This window comes from Podarcis cretensis (assembly GCF_951804945.1).
Source record: "Podarcis cretensis genome assembly, chromosome: 4".
Classification (NCBI taxonomy): Eukaryota; Metazoa; Chordata; class Lepidosauria; order Squamata; family Lacertidae; genus Podarcis; species Podarcis cretensis.
This window is the reverse complement of record NC_137173.1, coordinates 4461958-4483032: the sequence shown is the minus strand read 5'-3', so window position 1 is coordinate 4483032 and position 21075 is coordinate 4461958. Positions and strand designations below refer to the sequence as shown.

Sequence of the window (21075 nt, the reverse complement as noted above, 5' to 3'; positions counted from 1 at the left end):
CCCAAGTGGGAGAAGGATCTACGTCCCTTCCCCCTTCGCCTCCACCTGGGCTCACCGACTTACTCGAGAGTAACTGACAGCTCCTTTGCCTCTGGACGTGCCAAGAAGGCGGCACATCATCGGAGCATCCTTTGGAAGGGAGAAAGAAAGAGAAACATAAGGAGAGCTTGCTGGATCAGACCAACAACATGCCCATTATGGGAATGCCGCAAGCAGGATTCGAACACAAGATCCCTCTCCCCTCCTGCTCTTTTCCAGCAACTGGCATTCAGAAGCAGAGCCCTCCTAGCTAGTAGCAGCTGATAGCCCTCTCCTTCTCCATGAATTTATCTAATCCTCTTTGAAAGCCACTCACTCTGGTGGGAGAGAGTTCCGTAGTCTAACTATGCACTGCAATTGTAGTTTTACATTCCCCTTTTAAACACACAGCAGATAGCTGGTTGCAGGCTTGTGTAAGCCTTTCACTATTAAGTTCCTGGTAAGTTCCCTTATAAGGGACACGGGTGGCGCTGTGGGTTAAACCAATCAGAAGGTCGGCGATCAGAAGGTCGGCGGTTCAGAAGGTCGGCAATCAGAAGGTCGGCCGATCAGAAGGTCGGCGGTTCAGAAGGTCGGCGATCAGAAGGTCAGCCAATCAGAAGGTCGGCGGTTCGAATCCCTGCGACGGGGTGAGCTCCCATTGCTCGGTCCCAGCTCCTGCCAACCTAGCAGTTCGAAAGTATGTCAAAGTGCAAGTAGATGAATAGGTACTGCTCTGGTGGGAAGGTAAACGGCATTTCCGTGCACTGCTCTGGTTCGCCAGAAGCGGCTGAGTCATGCTGGCCACATGACCCAGAAGCTGTACGCCGGCTCCCTCGGCCAGTAAAGCGAGATGAGCGCCGCAACCCCAGAGTCGGCCACGACTGGACCTAATGGTCAGGGGTCCCTTTACCTTTACCTAAGTTCCCTTATATCCCTCTTAAAAGAATAAACACGCCACAATCTTGTTTAAAGTATATAAAAGAAGTTTACTCACATCATCAGTTCACAGTTGGATCCCTGAAGGCAGACTTAGTTACATGTGGATCTATCCCGTATGGGGATGATCCCAGTGTCCTCTGCTGGCTGCAAGCTAACAGAGCATCTCTAGCTAAAACGCTGCTCCAATGATGGAGGAAGTCAAAGAGAGGAAAGAGGAAAAGAGAAAGAGTGTTGTGTGCCTCGTGCTTTTGTTACCTGGACAGGTAAAGTCATGCCCACCACTACTCACATGCAAAGGAAGTATGTCCCAGCCCAGGAGGAAAGAGGAAGTTCTGACTGGCGGGACCAAACATCCCCTTGCATGTCCACTCTAGGAAAACAAGGAATGTTGTACTTGACTGCTATCCATGTATCACATCCCACAGCAATCGGGTGTGCTCCTTCTCCTGCCCATCCAATTCAAGAACTCACCTGTTGTCTTCTTCTCCGCTTCTTCCAGAGGTCATTGGAGTGGCTGAGCTGGTGAACAAAATCAACGGGCCTTGGTTCAGCAAGTTTGACGAGGATCTAGCCACCGCCTTCTCCATCTACTGCGGCATCAGCATCGCTCACGTAAGCCGGATCCTTTGGGTTCCCCTGGCTCTTTTCTCCACTCTGGGTAGAGCTGTACACCTCCCTTGCGCAGTGGACCAGCCTTCTCCAACCTAGTGCTCTCCAGAAGCCTTGGATGCAGCTCCCACGACTGCGCCAGCTGGGAGGGCACCAGGTTGGAGAAGACTGCAATGGACCATATTCTTTCCAGGAAAGAGGGTGCAAAGCCAGCCGTCTTGCTGAAGATCACTAGATTTTGATCCATTAAGACAGAGATGCATTTCCATCCTATAAAAAGGTTTTTCAAGCTTTTACTTGCAGAGCTTTCTTCAGAAACAAAACAAAAGCATCCAAGATACGTCAAAAACATCCATTCACTCGAGTAGGACCCCGGCAGAGACACATGCCTGACTGGCATGTTCTCTCCCTCCTGGTCTTTCGTTCGGGGGCTTCAAAAGCTTTCTTCAGCCCGAATATCACAGCGAACGATGCCAACACACACCAGCACACTTAGGGATCCGCAGAGTCTTCGCAGCTTGCGCGACAGACCTCAGCAACTCAGCATTTTGGCCAATCTACTTTATTTACGTATAAACACACACGGAGCACTGCAACATGGCTCCCTCTCTCTCTAGCATCAGACAGCAAAGAGAGAAAGAACAAAGGACAATAGTCCCGCTTCACGGAACACAGTAACACAAACATCCTGTCTCCATCACTTCCCACATATACCATCATGTGATAGACAAAAATCCCATGACTGCAATCATGGAGCAGGAATTCTAACAGGAGGCACCACTGGAAACCTTCATGGGTGCTTTGGTGCCCGTGGGCACTGGGTTGGCGACCCCTGTATTAACATATGCCCTACTCACCTCTTGTTCTCCTTCACTCCAGTCTCTGCTCTACAAGAAGGTCCATGAAGCCCAGTACCGAAGCCACCTGGCCAACGAGATGATGATGTACCATATGAAGGTAAGGCCGGCTTACTTTGGCGTCATGGAATCATAGAACTGTAGAGTTGGAAGGGACCCTGAAGGTCATCCAGTCCAACCCCCTGCCATGCAGGGATCTCAGCTCCAGAATTGCTGGCAAGTGGCCATCCAACCTCTGTTTAGAAACCTCCAGTGGAGTCTACCGCCTTCCGAGGGAAACCATTGCACTGCTGAGCAGCTCTTACAGTCAGAAGGTTCTTCCTAATGTTCAGTTGCATTTCTGGTTAATTGAATCCATTGGTCCAAGTTCTTCCCTATGGAGCACCAGAAAACAAGCTGACTCCCTCTTGCTGCATCACCTGCCTCTTGGGGGCCATTTGAGGGGGGTAGACCTGAGCTATCTCCAGCAGCAGCATACTGATAGCGTAGCTCAGTGGCAGAGAATCTGCCTGGCATGCAGGAGGTTCTGAGTTCGAACCCTGGCAGCATCTTCAGGTATAATAATAATAATAATAATAATAATAATAATAATAATAATAATAATTTATTTATACATACCCCGCCCATCTGGCTGGGTTTCCCCAGCCACTCTGGGCAGCTCCCAACAGAATATTAAAAACACAATACAGCATTAAACATTAAAAACTTCTCTAAGCCTTCAGATGTCTTTTAAAAGTAAAATAGTTGCTTATTGCCTTGACATCTGGTGGGAGGGTGTTCCACAGGGCAGGCGCCACCACCCAGAAGGCCCTCTGCCTGGTTCCCTGTAACTTGGCTTCTCGCAGGGAGAGAACCGCCACAAGGCCCCCGGAGCTGGACCTCAGTGTCCGGGCAGAACGATGGGGGTTCAAGTATACTGGGCCAAGGCCGTTTAGGGCTTTAAAGTTCAGCACCAACACTTTGAATTGTGCTCGGAAACATACTGGGAGCCAATGCAAATCTCTCAGGACCCGTGTTGTATGGTCTCAGCAGCCACTCCCAGTCACCCGCCCAGCTGCCACATTCTGGATTAGTTGTAGTTTCTGGGTCACCTTCAAATGTAGCCCCACATAGAGCGCAATGCAGTAGTCCAAGCAGGAGATAATCAGAGCATGCACCACTGGTGAGAATGTCTGGGGGCAAGGAGGGTCTCATCCTGTGTACCAGATGGAGCTGGTAAACAGCTGCCCTGGACACAGAATTGACCTGCGCCTCCATGGACAGTGGTGAGTCCAAAATGACTCCCAGGCTGCGCACCTGGTCCTTCAGGGGCACAGTTACCCCATTCAGGACCAGGGAGTCCCCCACACCCACCCGCCTCCTGTCTCCCCAAATACAGTACTTCTGTCTTGCCAGGATTCAACCTCAATCCGTTAGCCGCCATCCATCCTCCAACCGCCCAGGTAGGACTGGGGAAGACCTTGGAGAGTTAGAATCATAGGCTTGGAAGGGACCCCGAGGGTCATCCAGTCCAACCCCCTGCAGTGCAGGAATCTGCTGCTGGCAGATACTAGGAAATACTTAGGTGGGTAGACCATGGCTCTGACTCTGTACCTGCTGGCTGCCTAGGTTCCTGTCATCCTATTTCACTTATGACAGCCTTTGCAACCTGGCACCCTGCATTGTTGAACTACAACTCCCACCGTGGCTGGGCCTGAGAAGAGGTGTGCTCCAACAACCTCCGGCGGGCACCAGGTTGCATATGTGTTGATAAAAAGGTAAATGAACATGCTAACACAGGTGACTTAGTGTGGGCAGTTTAGCTTAAAGTTGGGATTGTGGCCAGTTTGCAGGTACATCTTCATGTGGAGTTGAAAAGGGACTCCAGTTGTCATCTAGTCTAACCCCCGGCAGTCTTGATCGTCACCATTTCTCCTCCTCAAAACTGCTTGCTCCACATAATAATAATAACAACAATAAGGCACCAGCTATTTTTCCTTTTGAAAAGCTAAGCACTGCTTCATCTTCCAGGTTTCAGATGATGAATACACCAAGCTCCTCGATGAAGGAATCGTGCCCGTCTCAGAAATTGACCCGAACTTTGCCAAATTCACCTACACCCCACGTTCCCTTCCAGAGGACGACACATCTATGGTGAGTGTTGAGGGCGGAGGAGAAATTTGGTTGGGTTTGCATTTTAATGAGAGACGTACCTATTTTGTACTTTCCAAAACAAGGCAAAACACAGGGTTCCTTAGAAATCGGCTCCAGATTTTGTGAGGGAGATCTCCACCCCTACAGCATATGCCCTCGGTGCTGTCTTAGGCTGAGGGGAGTTGTAGTCTAAATCCCTGAGCCTTGGGCTTGCTGATCAGAAGGTTGGCGGTTCAAATATCTGTGACAGAGTGAGCTCCCATTGCTCTGTCCCAGCTTCTGCCAACCTAGCACTTCAAATCACGCCAGTGCAAGTAGATAAATAGGTACCGCTCCGGCGGGAAGGTAAATGGCGTTTCCATATGCTCTGGTTTCCATCATTGTCCCGTTGCACCAGAAGCGGTTTAGTCCTGCTGGCCACATGAAACCTGTCTGTGGACAAACGCCGGCTCCCCGCCTGAAAGCGAGATGAGTGCCACCACCCCATAGTCGCCTTTGACTGCACTTAACTGTCCAGGGGTCCTTTACCTTTTTCTCTTAGGCTGATGGGAGTTGTAGTCCAAAGGAGGGCATCAAGTTGGGATTGGCTGCTTCTGCGTACCTCCTGAATACTCTCTCTCTCTCTCTCTCTCTCTCACTCTCTCTCCTCCACAGGCCATTCTGAGCATGTTGCAGGACATGAATTTCATCAGCAGCTACAAAATCAACCGCCAGACCCTTGTCAGGTAAGATGTCAAGAGGACCGTCTTTTTCTTCTTCTCTCCCTTTCATAGACTCACACATTAGAACCATAGAATTGTAGAGCTGGAAGGGACCCCTAAGGGTCATCTAGTCCAACCCTCTGCAATCTTTTTGCCCAACGTAAAGCTCGAACCCACGACCCCGAGATTAAGCGTCTCGTGCTCTGCCGACTGAGCTGTTGCTTGCACCCGGCTTTTCCCCCAGACTGGGACTCGAGGTGGCTTATAACAAAACAACACAGATAAAATACAAAAGACCAGAAGCGTATAAGATCTTTATTAAAAGGTAATTGAACTCAGTTAGCATCAAAAAACAGAAACAGCACAGTGCTATTAAAAGCACTTAAAAACAAAAACCAGCGAGTTCCCAAAGACCTGCAGGCAGTGCCGGATTTACATATAAGCTAAACAAGCTATAGCTTAGGGCCTCACTCTCTTGGGGGCCCCAAAAAATCTAAAGGAAAAAAAACTGGATGTACATTTCCAAAATATAAGATAGAAGACAAATAGAATGAAACCGACATACAGCAACAGTGTTTTGTGTTGTGTAGGCTCCTAGGATGTAAGTCATGGGCCCCCGCCTGCTCACCTGCTCCCTAAAATATCACTGGTTTGCTCCTTTCTATATATAGGGTGCCTACATTCTGCATGGACTGGTTGCATAGAGACTGGTTTTTAGAGACTAGATTATGAGTCTCTGTAAACTGTGTTTCTATAGGAACTTTTGTTATTGCCAAATACTAATGTGTTTGCATGGCAACATGTGCAAATGACTTTTGATACCTACTAGGCCCATAAATTACCATATAGCATATTTTCAACACAAAAAAGAGCAACCATTTGTTGTTGTCAAAGGACAGCTGGACATAGAAAGGGCCCCATGACCTTCAGTAGCTTAGGGCCTCATCAAACCTCAACCCGGCCCTGCCTACAGGAATAGAACTATCTTCACCTGCTGGCAAAAGAACAGAGTCTGGCCTCACTAGGCAGGGAGTTCCAAGGTTCCCTGGGAGCAGCCACCACAGAGAAGGCCCTTCCATTGTGGCGCACCAGGCTGAACGTGAGCAGGGGCCACAATGAAGCTGAGCCATTGAACTCAAACGCTGGGAACAAAGTCAGAGCCAGGAGGGTCCGTGTTTTCACTTGCCACACCTGTGGCCCTTGGCAGCCCCAATGAGCCCCAGCCATCCCCACAACCTCGGAGCTGCAGAAGGGGCAAGGGTCTGTCCAGAGCTGTCTTAAGCATATGCAGTGCCAGGGTGCAAAGATCCACCTGGAACCCCCCCAGGTGGCCCATTCCCAGGCATGCAGGAGGGCTGAGCTAGCAAGCTCCCTCAGCATCTCGCTGGCTCAGTTGCCCCCGAACTCGCGGCGCACATGCCCACAGCAGAAGAGCCTGCCGCGGCCAACGCACGGGTTCTTCCCCGGACTCAACTCTCGGGCCCCAGACTCTCAGCCTGGCACCCTTGAGAGCCCAGCGCCCAGGTGCCCCACACCCGTGGTGTCTATGGGTAAGACAGCCCTGGGTCTCTCTCCAGTGGCTGCCCCTCCACTCTCCAGTCCGCCACTGGGAGGAGGAAGGCTGGGGCTTGCCTGGCCCCTGTGTTGCAACCGAGAGCGCCCAAACCAGACGCCCCAAACTGGCTGTGCAGACTCAGTTATTTGGAAAGAGCAATTCAAGAGGTGCCCACTTTTAAAGGAACAACGGTCTTGCAAATGGCTGGGTTTCACCCGCCGAGCTTTTTAGAGTGGCACATAATTTTCACTCCAGACTTATCACCATCATTACAAATGTATAAATATATAAATTCATTATACATTTAAATCCCACGCGCTTCCTCAGAAGGAGCCAAGGGCGGCACAAAATAGGTATTTCAGTGTGGCAGCACCTGCGCTTAGCAACTCCCTGTCAATTGATATCAGGGCCTTTTGCTGTTGTATTTTCAGCGTTGGCTAAAAAAAAAAACCTTTTTGTTTAAGCATGCCTACCCAGACATGTGATTAATATGCTACTTCATTTTATCGTGAATATTTTTTTTTGGGGGGGGGGAGGAATAGGGAGAAAGGTTGTTTTCTGCTGCTCCAGAGAAGCGGACACGGAGCAATGGTTCCAAACTACAAGAAAGAAGATTCCACCTAAACATTAGGAAGAACCTCCTGACAGTAAGAGCTGTTTGACAGTGGAATTTGCTGCCAAGGAGTGTGGTGGAGTCTCCTTCTTTGGAGGTCTTTAAGCAGAGGCTTGACAACCATATGTCAGGAGTGCTCTGATGGTGTTTCCTGCTTGGCAGGGGGTTGGACTCGATGGCCCTTGTGGTCTCTTCCAACTCTATGATTCTAGGATTCTATGAATAGACTAACTTTGAGGGTTTTTTAATGTTTGAATTGATCCTGAATTTTAATGTATATTGAACGTAAACTACTTAGTAGTTGGCTTCTTTTTATGACCAAATGGAGTGCAAAATATATTAAATAAAAATGAAAATAGCCAGTGTCATTCTCACCAATGAGCTTCTTTTTTTTGGGGGGGGGGGGATTTCCTCACAGGTTCTGCCTGATGGTGAAAAAGGGATACAGGGACCCCCCATACCACAACTGGACCCATGCCTTCTCGGTCTCCCACTTCTGCTACCTGCTCTACAAAAATCTGGAGCTGGTCAATTACTTGGAGTAGGTGGACGGTGCTTTGCTCGCCAAAGGGAGGGGGGCTGAGTTTATGCCAGGGATCAGCCGCAGAGCGCATGGAGGCAGGGACGGGGGGGGGTGTCCTTGTGATGCGGAGCTTGGTGGGGTATCTTCTTCTTTGGCGATCCCTCGTAGCCAAGCAAGATTGTCTTCCATAAACACGGTTTTAACAATGAGTCCGTAAGTGACTGTGGAGGCCAATTCTGGACCCACACGTCCTTCCACAGTGGGGACATTGGTTTCCGGGCAGGAGTTGATCACGGTGTGGCTTTACCAAGCGTGCCTTCCTCTTGGCACGTTTCTCCCTTGCATCCCGAGTTTGAGTGTCTTCAAAGCCCAGGACACCTTTGGTAAAGGCTGTTCTCCAACTGGAGCGCTCGCAAGCCAGTGTTTCCCAATTGTTGGTGTTTATACTACATTTTTAAATATTTGCCTTGAGACAGTCTTCAAACCTCTTTTGTTGACCACCGGTATTAAGCCTTCCATTTTTAAGTTCGGAATAGAGTGGTTGCTTTGGACGACGACAATCAGGCATCCGCACAACATGACCAGTCATGGGGCTCAAGCTCTACCAGCTGAGCTAATGACCTACAACCTGACTCCAAATCCAATACTGACCTCTTGCTCCCGTGTTCCCTGGCTACTTGCCAAGGTCCCCTCCCCCTCTGCTTTAAGAAAATGAAATACTTCGGATCTGAGGTTGGTTGGCAGGGGGGCACCAGGTTGGGGAGGCTGAGCGAAGATGCCACCTCCGACTCCCCTGGGGCTGGTTTGCATATGAGGTGCCTCCTCTACTGCCCAATTTGGGAGCAGCCCAGGCATCTCAGAGCCCTTCCGCAGCTCATATGTGGTTTTTGCTCTTTTCCTTTTCGACAGAGACATCGAAATCTTTGCTTTGTTCATCTCCTGCATGTGCCACGACCTGGACCACAGAGGCACCAACAACTCCTTCCAGGTGGCTTCGGTACGATTTTTTATTTATTCAGCATTACGGTTTATATATACCGTATTTTTTGCCCTATAGGACGCACCAGCCCATAGGACGCACCTAGTTTTTTTGGGGGGAAATCAAGGGGAAAAAAATTATTTCCCCCCCAGGTTTGCACAGCCATCCCCAAGCTAGAAGAGGGAGACCGAGCGCTCCGTCTCCCTCTTCTGCCTTCAGGGACAGCCTCTCTAGCCTCCGTGGGGCAGCGGCTTGCCCCGCTGTCCCCCGAGTTTGTGGGGCTGGCGGGGGGGAGAAGCAAGCTTGCTTCTCTCCCCCCCCCCCCGCCAGCCTCCAGATCAGGTCCGGGAATAACGGGGTGGCGGCGCTGCGCCTCCCTGCTGTCCCCCGAGCTTTTGGGCTGCAGGCTGCTGCCCGCAAGCCTTGCGAGCCCATGGGACCGTCCCGCCGGGCTTGCAAGGCTTGCGGATAGCTTCCTGAAGGCTGGAGAGCGAGGGGGGGGGGTCGGTGCGCACCGATGCCTCTTGCTCTCCAGGCTTCAGCGAAAGCCTGCATTCGCCCCATAGGACGCACACACATTTCCCCTTCATTTTTGGAGGGGAAAAAGTGCGTCCTATGGGGCGAAAAATACGGTATGTCACCTTTCAGCCCAAAAGGCTCCCGAGAACAAACGTACAAATGCAATATTGCAAATGCAAAATAACAACGCAGATGGCGCCAATTCAAAATGTTTCTGCAGTCTTTCCAAACCAAACACGCCTGTGTCCCTGCCGAAAAGAACATTCCTTGCAACAATGTGAAGGGGAAACAAAAATATTCAAGCAGAACCCGTCTTCGAGAAAGGGAGGGAGAGGTTTGGGGTCTCGTATCGTCCTGGATTAAGAGAGCAGCTTGGGTTCCCTGACGTGATGTCTCTTTATTTTCTCTTTTCAGAAATCGGTCTTGGCTGCTCTGTACAGCTCAGAAGGCTCAGTGATGGAGGTAAAACTATTACAGATATTATTAATATCGTGCAGTTTGAAGTGGCTGGATGCATGAGAACTGGCTCCTTCTTGAAAATAAAACCGTGTTGAGGTTCCTGCCCTCTGGAGCAGCAGAAGGCAAGCTGGCTGCATCTTTTAAAACAACAACAATAACAACAATTTATTATTATTTATACCCCACCCATCTGGCTGGGTTTCCCCAGACACTCTGGGCAGCTTCCAACAAAATATTAAAATACAGTAGTCCGTCAAGCATTAAAAGCTTCCCTAATTAGGGCTGCCTTCAGATGTCTTCTAAAAATCTGGTAGTTGTTTTTCTCTTTGACATCTGATGGGAGGGCGTTCCACAGGGCGGGTGCCACCACTGAGAAGGCCCTCTGCCTGGTTCCCTGTAACTTGGCCTCTCACAGTGAGAGAACCACCAGAAGGCCCTCTGCGCTGGACCTCAGTGTCCGGGCAGAACGATGGGGGTGGAGATGCTCCTTCAAACAAAAATATATTCAGTACGCCCCTAAACCCCATGATGCGGGGTGCCTGTCTAATTTCAGCTGGCAACTGATTCCAGAGGGCTGGAGCTGGGACACTAAAAGGGCATGTTTTTCTCTCTGCACAGAGGCACCATTTTGCTCAGGCCATCGCCATCTTAAACACCCACGGCTGCAACATCTTCGATCATTTCTCTCGGAAGGTGAGTCAGGAGAGGGCCAGCAGTTCCCGGGGTCTCATAGCGAAAAGCGTTGATGGTTAAAGCCAGTCATTTCTCGACACTCCATCATCTTCAACCTGGTGCACTCCAGGACCACGGCTCCCATCAGCCTCAGCCAGCATGACTGGCAGCTGTCTCGTGTGTCACCAGCAGCTGACATCATTTCAGGAGGGTGTCATATAGAACTGAAAAGCTGGAAGGGAACCAGGAATCACAGCTAAAGCATCCTTGAGAGATGTTCACCCACATTCTGACTCCAAGGAAGGAGACTCCGCCGCCTTCCGGGGAAGTCCGTCCCACGGTCAAACGGCTCTCGCGGCTGGAAGATTCTTCCTAATTTTTGCTTGGAATCTCCTTCCTTGTGACTCAAAGCCATGGAGCAGAAGCCTTTAAGATATCTGAAGATGGCTCTCCTATCATCACCTCTCAGTCTTCCTGCCTGTGATTCCCTGGAGGACCTGAAAGTCATGTTGCCTCTCCAAAGCAGCCTATCTCCCTGTCAGGAGTTCAGCCTACACTCGAGTAGGACCCTGGTAGAGTCACATGCCCGACTGGCATGTTCTCTCCCTCCTGGTCTTTCGTTCAGGAGCTTCAAAAGCTTTCTTCAGCCCGAACATCACAGCGAACGATGCCAACCGACACCAGCACACTTAGGGATCAGCAGAGTCTTTGTACCTTGCGCAACAGACCTCAGCAACTCAGCATTTTGGCTAATCTACTTTATTTACATATAAACACACACAGAGCACTGCAACATGGCTCCCTCTCTCTCTAGCATCAGATAGCAGAGAGAGAAAGAACAAAGGACAATAGTCCCACTTTGCGGAACACAGGAACACAAACATCCTGTCTCCGTCACTTCCCACTCTGTGGAATGAAAACATACACCATCATGTGATAGACAACAATCCCATGACTGCAATCACGGAGCAGGAATTCTAACACACCCCACCCCACCCCACCCCCACCCCCACCCCCACCCCCACCCCCACCCCCACTGGGCTAGCTGCTCCCCTGAGGTGAAAAGCAGCAACTTCTGTGGGAGTGTTGTGGATAGTAGGAGAGGATATGTTGATTAAATATTATCGTTCCTCACTCATGCTGGTAGCAGAGCACATTCCCTTGCACATTGCAGGCAGCAAGTTGATTCATTTGTCTGAACCGTTTGAGTTAAGCAGTCCGTTCTGGCTTTTCCAGATTGGGGTGTACCTGGTAAATCCCCCCTTTAGGTAAAGGGGCCCCTGACCATTAGGTCCAGTCGTGGCCGACTCTGGGGTTGTGGCACTCATCTTGCTGTACTGGCCGAGGGAGCCGGCATGCAGCTTCCGGGTCATGTGGCCAGCGTGACTAAGCCGCTTCTGGCAAACCAAAGCAGCGCACGGAAACGCCGTTTACCTTCCTGCCTGAGTGGTACCTATTTATTTACTTGCACTTCATGCTTTTAAACTGCTAGGTTAGCAGAAGCTAGGACCGAGCAACGGGAGCTCATCCCGTCGCAGGGATTTGAACCGCCGACCTTTTAATCGGCAAGCCCTAGGCTTAGTGGTTTACACCACAGTGCCACCTGTACCCCATCAATCCCCTTTAAAGGTAAAGGTAAAGGTACCCCTGCCCGTACGGGCCAGTCTTGACAGACTCTGGGGTTGTGCGCCCATCTCACTTAAGAGGCCAGGGGCCAGCGCTGTCCGGAGACACTTCCGGGTCACGTGGCCAGCATGACATCGCTGCTCTGGCCAGAGCCAGAGCCAGAGCCGCACACGGAAACGCCGTTTACCTTCCCGCTGGTAAGCGGTTCCTATTTATCTACTTGCACCCGGAGGTGCTTTCGAACTGCTAGGTTGGCAGGCGCTGGGACCGAGCAGCGGGAGCGCACCCCGCCGCAGGGATTCGAACCGCCGACCTTTCGATCGGCAAGTCCTAGGCGCTGAAGCTTTAACCCACAGCGCCACCTGCCTCCAAATCCCCTTTAAGGTAAAGGTAAAGGTACCCCTGCCCGTACGGGCCAGTCTTGACAGACTCTGGGGTTGTGCGCCCATCTCACTTAAGAGGCCAGGGGCCAGCGCTGTCCGGAGACACTTCCGGGTCACGTGGCCAGCGTGACATCGCTGCTCCAAATCCCCTTTAGTTCCCTCTTAAATCAATAATGACGCAACAGTCTTCTTTTAAGGTTTACTTACATTCAGTTCACAGTATGATCCTGAAGGCAGGCATGAGCTTGTAGTTACAGTTACAGAGAAACGTGTGGGTTCATTCTCCGGGCCCTTGTCTTTCTTCTTTGTCAATCCCTCGTAGCCAGGTAAGATTGTCTTCCATAAACACGGTTTTAACAGTGAGTTCGCAAGTGACTGTGGAGGCCAATTCTGGACCCACATGTCCTTCCACAGTGGGGACATTAGTTCCCAAGCGGGAGTTGATCACGGTGTGGATTTGCCAAGCGTGCCTTCCTCCTAGCACGTTTCTCCCTTGCGTCCTGAGTTCGAGTGTCTTCAAAGCCCATGACACCTTTGGGAAAGGCTGTTCTCCAACTGGAGCGCTCGCAGGCCAGTGTTTCCCAATTGTTGGTGTTTATACTACATTTTTTTGAATTTGCCTTGAAACAGTCTTTGAACCTCTTTTGTTGACCACCGGTATTAAGCCTTCCATTTTTAAGTTCAGAATAGAGTAGTTGCATTGGAAGACGACAATCAGGCACCCGCATAACATGACCAGTCCAACGAAGTTGATGTTGGGATTGCTTCAACAAGGGTGATCTTTGCTTCTTCCAGTACACTGGTATTAGTTTGCCTTTCTTCCCAAGTGATTTGTAAAAATTTTCGGAGACAGCAGACAGCAAAAGGCTAACTAAGAGTAAGCAAGAGCATTAAGGAATGTTAGAAGGATGTTGGAATGAAGTTATGTGGTTTTAGCAGTAATGTTATAAAGGAGTATTTAAAGATGGATTATTAACAGGTGAGAATGTAAAGTTATAATATATTAAGATAAATTATTAAGATAAAAGCAAAAATGGAAAGGATTTGCTGAAATAACTAATTGAACTAGAATACAAAAAAGGGAGGTGTGAGGAGGTCAGGGAAACAAGTAATTGAAAGTTAAGATATGGAAAGGTTGATTTGTTTTTAATTGTCTTTACTTTTTTGTATTTTGTATTTTTTGTTTCTTTTTCTTTTCTTTTTTTTATTCATGTAACTTTTTTGAAACTTTAATAAATATTATTTTTTAAAAAAAGAGTAAGCAAGAGCAAGAGAGTAAGGGGAAGATGGCTGTGTGACCCCTTAATAGGGTCTCCCAGGGTCACGTCCATCTACCTGGTCACACGCTCTGGACCAGGTGTGACAGGAAGTCTTCTTGGCTGGAGCAACATTCCCCTGTGTCCACTCTGGGCAAACAGGAGACTTGACTGCTTTGGTGATGTTACACCCCACAACTTCCAGTCTTGTTGCCCCAATAGGATTACCAAAGGATGTTGGACTTGATGAGAGACATTATCCTGGCTACAGACCTTGCTCACCACTTGAGAATCTTCAAAGACCTCCAGAAAATGGCAGAAGGTAACCAGGGGTTCACCTGTCTGGGGCCTCCCAGGTGGAGCCAGGTGTGAAGGGCATGGCCACCAGATTTCTAAAGTTGGAAGGGAGTTTCCCTACATAAAAGCTACACACACACGCACGCACACACACACACACAACTACTACTACAACACTTTCTTCCTGTCTTATGACAAGGAAATAAAACCCGGGGCTGGATCCTTTGGCTTTCTTGTGTTGAAGTATCTTCCTCGAATACACAGATCAGTCTAGCCCACAGGAAATATTAGGTATGAATCATAGAGGAAGTTAGCCCAGTTTTCCAGAAACGCACAAAAACTTAAAACACTCTGACCTCTCCACTTTCGTCTTTTCAGACACATCCCTAGGGGCACGAGAGCTAGAAAGAAAACAAATGCAAAGTCCTAAAGAAACCAGATTTTTGAAGTGCCGAATCATGGAATAAAATTTTTTTTGTATAGTTGGAAGGGACCCTGAGGGTCATCCAGCCCAACCCCCTGTCATGCAGGAATATTTCACCCAATGTGGCGCTTGAACCCACAACCTTGGGATTAAGAGTCTCGTGCTATTAATAATATTATTATTTATTACCTGCCCTTCGTGCTAAGGAACCGGGGCAGGTTGCAACAATTTGAAATACAAAATTAAAAACCATTTATTGAATCAAAAGAGAGAGAAATCACAAAAGAATCTAATAACAATAACATCTAATCAGAAGTAACAAAAGTTCCTACAACGCCTTATATTTTGTTTAGATTACCAGTCTTTCTGCATTAGAAATCTTCATGGCCCTCTTCCAAAAAGTGATTACTTTTCCCATGTCGTGGGACGGAGAGTTGAAAGGGACCCAGGGTCATCTAGTCCAACCCTCTACAATGCAGGACCAGATCTCACGTTTCTGACAATAGGGGCTTATATGTAATAAAGTCAGGTGTTTGGCTTGAAAAGCTGCTTTCTTTCTGCGGCCCAAATACTTATTTTTACCCAGTTCTGTTTTTTGGGGGGTGGGGATTCAATCACAGGCAATGGAGTGTGATTCTGAATCCCTTAGTAATATTTATTGTCATTGTCCCATACAGAACAATGAAATTGAAAAATCTACATTGAAAATTGAAAAACCAAGCAGCCTACTATCCCAGCTATCCCAGCCTGGTTAACCCCCTAAAAACTCTGATACTTCCATAATTAAATACAATATACTCCCATAGAGACTACCTTAAAAGGTAACAGTAAAGGGACCCCTGACCATTAGATGCAGTCGCGGATGACTCTGGGGTTGCGGTGCTCATCTCGCTTTACTGGCCGAGGGAGCTGGCGTACAGCTTCCGGGTCATGTGGCCAGCATGACTAAGCCGCTTCTGGCGAACCAGAGCAGTGCACAGAAACGCCGTTTACCTTCCCGCCGGAGCGGTACCTGTTTATCTACTTGCACTTAGACGTGCTTTCAAACTGCTAGGTGGGCAGAAGCTAGGACCGAACAATGGGAGCTCACCCTGTCGCGGAGATTCGAACCGCCGACCTTCTGATCGGCAAGTCCTAGGCTCTGTGGTTGAACCCACAGCGCCACCCACATCCCTGAGACTACCTTACACTGCATTTAAAACCAAGGTGTGATTCTCCTAAGGGCCATCGGGGGGGGGATAAAACAGAGACCCCACACCTTCCACACCTCATTTCTTTGGGGAGAGGGTTTGCTGGCCTTGTGCTGTCTCTGCGGAGTCCAAAAAAGGAGGCCTCCTCCATCTCTCGCCCTTTCCAGTTGGCTACGACCCCAAAAACAAGCAGCACCATAGCCTCCTGCTCTGCCTTCTCATGACCTCATGCGACCTCTCGGACCAGACCAAAGGCTGGAAGACCACCCGCAAGATTGCGGTGAGTGTGGGAATCCTAGAGCTGTAGAGTTGGAAGGGGGGGGGGCCCGGGGTCATCCAGTCCAGCCCCCTGAAATGCAGGAATCTCGACCAGATTATACATGACAAGGTAGCCTTCTCACCTCTACATCCTCATGAGGAATGGTTACCACCTCCAGGGTTTTTCTGTTCTGGGGAAAGGCAAGTCAGAGGTGCGTAAAAGCACGCGTGGCATGTCAGGAACAGAAGGGTTTTTCTGCCTCTCTCACAACACTAGAACAGGCATAGGCAAATTCGGCCCTCCCAATGTTTTTGGGACTACAACTCCCATCATCCTTAGCTAACATGACCAGTGGTCAGGGATGATGGGAATTGTAGTCCCAAAACATCTGGAGGGCCAAGTTTGCCTATGCCTGCACAAGAACTCGGGGAATGTTGGAAGATTCAGGATTTCTTTCTATATGTTTTGTGGTATTTTATGCATTGTGACTTGCCAATATTCTTATTGATTATAATTTATTGGAATTGTTAAGGGTAAACTGTTTCATTATTGTAATGGTTCTAGGGGTTGCTCGTGCGTAAGTCGTCGCCACACCTGGCTGAGTTACCTGGGTGAACCCAATTCTGTCCGGACAGCCACTCACCCGTGGCTGTCTCAGTCGCTGGCAGAATCTGTCAGTCGGCGTTTCTTGAACTTCTTCCAGCAAAGAAGCTCTTTGACGCCTAGTCTCCGCCTACTCTCCCTGCGCGGAAGCCTTCTGCGCAGGGAGGGTGTGGGCAGCGGAGGACCCGTGCTCTCCCCGCTGGTCTCCGGAGAGGAGTCATGGAGCCCCCTCGCCGATTCCCCCATCTGCCCCCCTTCTCCACTGGTGCTGCACTGATTTCCCTCCCCAATAGCTGGGCTGCTTCTCTCCCTCCTGGGACGCTCTCCGTAATCCCTCTGGAGCCCTCCCTCTCCCTCTGGCTCCAATGGCAGTTCCCTGACAATTATTATTTGCTGATATGCTGATATGTAATTCTGCTGCTTACTATTATGTTCTAATGGATTGTTGAATATTGCTTAATTTGATATAGGTTGTTTATTTTAAAGTTATTGTGGCTTTTTTGTACAGTGGTACTTTGGTTCTCAAACTTAATCCATTCCGGAAGCCTGTTCCAAAACCAAAGCGTTCCAAAACCAAGGCACGCTTTCCCATAGAAAGTAATACAAAATGGATTAATCCGGTCCAGACTTTTAAGAACAACCCCTAAAACAGCATTTTAACATGAATTTTACTATCTGATGAGACCACTGATCCATAAAATGAAAGCAATAATCAGTGTAAGATAAAGTTTAAGGGACCCCTGATCATTAGGTCCAGTCGTGGACAACTCTGGGGTTGTGGCACTCATCTCATTTTATTGGCCAAGAAAATAAATAAGACAGTATTGTAGATGATAAAAGTGAAAAATTATTTTTTTCCTTCCCTGCACTGATGATAGTCATTGTTTGGATGGGGGGGGGGGTATCCATTTCCACAGTCACACAATCAATCAATCAATCAATCAATCAGTCAGTAGCTGAATTGGGTTCCACACAGTCAAAAAAACAAATTAACCGAAAAAGCCTGAAAAACAAAAACGCAAAATAAATAGCAAAAACAAAAGCGCCAAACTTAATCCGTTCTGGAAGTCCGTTTGACTTCCAAAATGTTCGAAAACCAAGGCACAGCTTCTGATTGGTGCAGGTGCTCCAGAAACAATAGCCGACAGCCGCATCAGACGTTCGGCTTCCAAAAATTGTTCAAAAACCGGAACACTTACTTTGGGTTTTCAGAGTTTGAGAACCAAAGGGTTTGTACCACTGTATTGTTATTAGGTGTGTGTTCTTTGCTGCCCATTTTGTTGTTGCTTTTTGCAGCTTGTAAACCGCCTCGTGTGTAGCAATATAGAAAGGCGGCGTGCAAATTAAAAGCAAAACGAAACGAAACTGTGGGACTCCCTGCCACAGGAAGCAGTGATAGTCACCACCATGGAAAGCTTTAAAAGAAGATTGGACAAATTATTGAAGGAGGACCAGGCTATTGGTGGCTGCAAGCCAGGAGAGAGGCTATGCTCTGCCTGTACAGTCAGAGGCAGTTGTACTTTAATTTTGCTGTTTAATTTAATTTTGCTGGAAAGCTCAGAAGAAGGTAGGGTGTTGTTGGACCGTGAGTTTCTCACAGACACCTGGCTGCCTGTTTCTCCATGCCTAGAAAAGATTTACCTGTTGCACTGCTGCCAGGAGGTTAGAAAAGGAGTTGCCATAATTGCTTAGGGATCCTTGGATATTGTTTGAACCACATCGACGCTCTACTAGTAGCCTGAATTTTGCGTGCAGAATGTGCCAGGTTAAATCACGGCATCTCTGTTTTTAAAAGGCTCCGACCTGGTGGAATGCTCTGTCCCAGGAGACCAGGGCCCTGCAGGATTTAACTTCCTTCCGTCGAGCCTGTAAGACAGAGCTATTCCACCTGGCTTTCAATCTGAACTTAGCCTGATCTTTTATTCTGCTTCCTTCCCTCCCCCTCCCCTTTTTATGAAGATTACCCGCTCTGGGATCCCACAGCTCATTCTCCCCTGGTCTCCTCGCTGGCCCGACTAGGACTAATTTAGCCAGCTAGCCCTGGTGATCAACTAATGTTTATTGGATGGATTTCCCCCCTAAATTGATTTTTGAATTCTGAATTTATTGTTATTCACGCTTTATACTGTATTTTATGCTGTTTTTTGTTGCATCAATTAAGTGTTTTAAATTTGTTGTTAGCTGCCCTGAGCCCGGTTTTCTGAACCGGGAAGGGCGGGGTATAAATAAAAAAATATTATTATTATTATTATTAAAAAAAACCCTTCCCAAGACTCTGGGGCTCCACTTCCAGGCAGAGGAAACAGTTGTGGGTTGCGTGTACCAACGGTCAGAGTCGGAGGCTGAAATTTGGGCAAACAGTCGGGGGCACATACTGCCAAGGGTGCTGGCTTGCCTGAGCAGGGAAGAAGGTGGCCAGATGACTTCACATTGAGGAAAATTAATTAAAACTTGCCTAAACTGTGACTTTTGCTTTCCAGGAGTTGATCTACAAGGAGTTCTTCTCCCAAGGAGATCTGGTATGTAAGAAAACGCTCCTAAGGCAACGCATGTACACCTCTCCCCCATAAACCCCTTGCCCAAATCCTTGCTGACCCCTTACCAGGCCTGGTGGGGAGGTCTCAATCGTAGAAAGATCATTGGGTGCCCTGGGAAGATCAGATTTCCCAGGGTGCCCGGGATCTTGCTAAACCTCATCCAAGCTGTCAAGGAGAGAAGGAGAGTGTGCTGAGGAGGAAACCTTCTTCCCTGTTTCCACTTCTTCTGCTGCTGCTGCTGCAGATCCCAGATCTCCCTCGTAGAAAGAACATCGGGTGCCCTGGGAAGATCAGATTTCCCAGGGTGCCCGGGATCTTGCTAAACCTCATCCAAGCTGTCAAGGAGAGATGGGGAAAAGACCTTGCCTGCTCCCACTTCTGCTGCTGCTGCAGATCCTAGATGGGTAAATCAGAGGGAATGAATTAGATGACAATCTGAACCAGGAGAGAACTCTTGGGTCCTCCTGCATCTCTCCAGTTGGAGGCTTTCTGAGTTGCAAAGGTCTGGATTCCAAACCAGGCAATCAGGAGGCTCAGTACCACCAGATGCCCCTCTCTGGCTGTGCATTGCAACAGCAAACTCCTGATTCAACACTGGGTGGCGGCAGATCTCTCTGTGCCTCTGGGCTTGTATTCGTTCCAGGAAGTTTAACTTTCAGGGTTTTACAAGTATGTTTCCAAGCACAATTCAAAGCGTTGGTGCTGACCTTTAAAGCCCTAAATGGCCTCAGCCCAGTAGACTAGAAGGAGCGTCTCCACCCCCATCGTTGTGCCCAGATACTGAGGTCCAGCAGTGAGAGCCTTCTGGCGGTTCCCTCGCTGCCAGAATTGAGGTTACAGGGAACCAGGCAGAGGGCCTTCTTGGTGGTGGCGCCCGCCCCGTGGAACACCATCCCATCAGATGTCAAGGCAATAAGCAACTATTTTACTTTAAAAGACAATTTTCCCCTGTTTGGGGAAGTTTTTAATGTCTGATGCTGTATTGTTTTTAATATTCGGTTGGAAGCTGTCCAGAGTGGCTGGGGAAACCCACCCAGGTGGGCAGGGTATAAATAAATTATTATTATTATTATTATTATTATTATTATTATTATTATTATTATTATTACAAACTTCTCAGAGACATTTGGTCACAGAGCAGTATGTACAGCCTTAGGTTTTCCATGGACGGTGAAATTAGAGACATCGTTTCACTCACAGGAGATGCTTGTCTGCAGCGTTTTTTGAAGACCGTGTTGCTGAGGCGGCGCTCTCTTCTCCTTAGACAAAATCCCCCCCAACTTGGGATTCACCTGAATTTAGTTAAGCACATCCAGACCAGGGCGTTTGATGAGTTACGATCTCAACTCATCCATGCTCGCAAGAGTGCCCCTGCATTGCAGCATCACGTGGAAACATTGCAATGATGTCTCCACATTCAAAAACGACTGAGAATTATCTCCTGCTCTGGGCTGGATTTGGAAAGATCGGAGGGTCACAGAATTCTAGAGTTGGGTGGGACCTCAGGGGTCATCTAGCCAAACCTGCTACAATGCAGGAATCATGGCTAATGCGTCCTGGACAGATGGACACCCAAGCTCTGCTTAAAAACCTCCAATGAAGGAGACTTCATGACCTTCCAAGGGAGTCCGTTGGTTATTCCATGGTGCAAGAAAGGGGAGCCTTTTATCATCCAGTTGTCGCTGGACTACAACTGTCAGCATCGCCCTGGAGCCAGTGTCACCAACTGGACTCATGCACGTCAACCCCGACTGGGCTAGGCGAGCTGGGTAGCACTGCCAGAGACCACCAGGTCAAAGTGCTGTGGACTCACAGCTTAGAGCTGTGAGCACCGGATTCACTTCCACAATACAGTCGTCGCACAGCAGAGTATAGCAGAGTCTGGCAGTGTATACACGACTCGGAGAGCAGCTCTGTAGA

At 48.8% G+C, this 21075-nt stretch overlaps 1 protein-coding gene and 1 long non-coding RNA gene across 4 annotated transcripts in view; both read left to right on the top strand.

Annotated features, from left to right (window-relative positions):
- The window catches only part of PDE2A (phosphodiesterase 2A), a 392093-nt gene that overhangs the window by 365124 nt on the left and 5894 nt on the right, over positions 1–21075 (top strand). For all 3 annotated transcript variants that reach the window (XM_079973519.1, XM_079973520.1, XM_079973521.1), the window contains 11 exons: positions 1460–1572; positions 2449–2526; positions 4437–4559; positions 5214–5284; positions 7847–7969; positions 8861–8948; positions 9864–9911; positions 10527–10601; positions 14068–14167; positions 15924–16036; positions 19099–19137. In XM_079973519.1, the coding sequence (XP_079829645.1) occupies positions 1460–1572; positions 2449–2526; positions 4437–4559; positions 5214–5284; positions 7847–7969; positions 8861–8948; positions 9864–9911; positions 10527–10601; positions 14068–14167; positions 15924–16036; positions 19099–19137 (971 nt within the window). The remainder of the gene's footprint in view (positions 1–1459; positions 1573–2448; positions 2527–4436; positions 4560–5213; positions 5285–7846; positions 7970–8860; positions 8949–9863; positions 9912–10526; positions 10602–14067; positions 14168–15923; positions 16037–19098; positions 19138–21075) is intronic.
- LOC307215247 lies at positions 16449–18866 on the top strand. The gene is made up of 2 exons (XR_013838424.1): positions 16449–16499; positions 18291–18866. It is a non-coding gene; the product is annotated as an uncharacterized lncRNA (long non-coding RNA).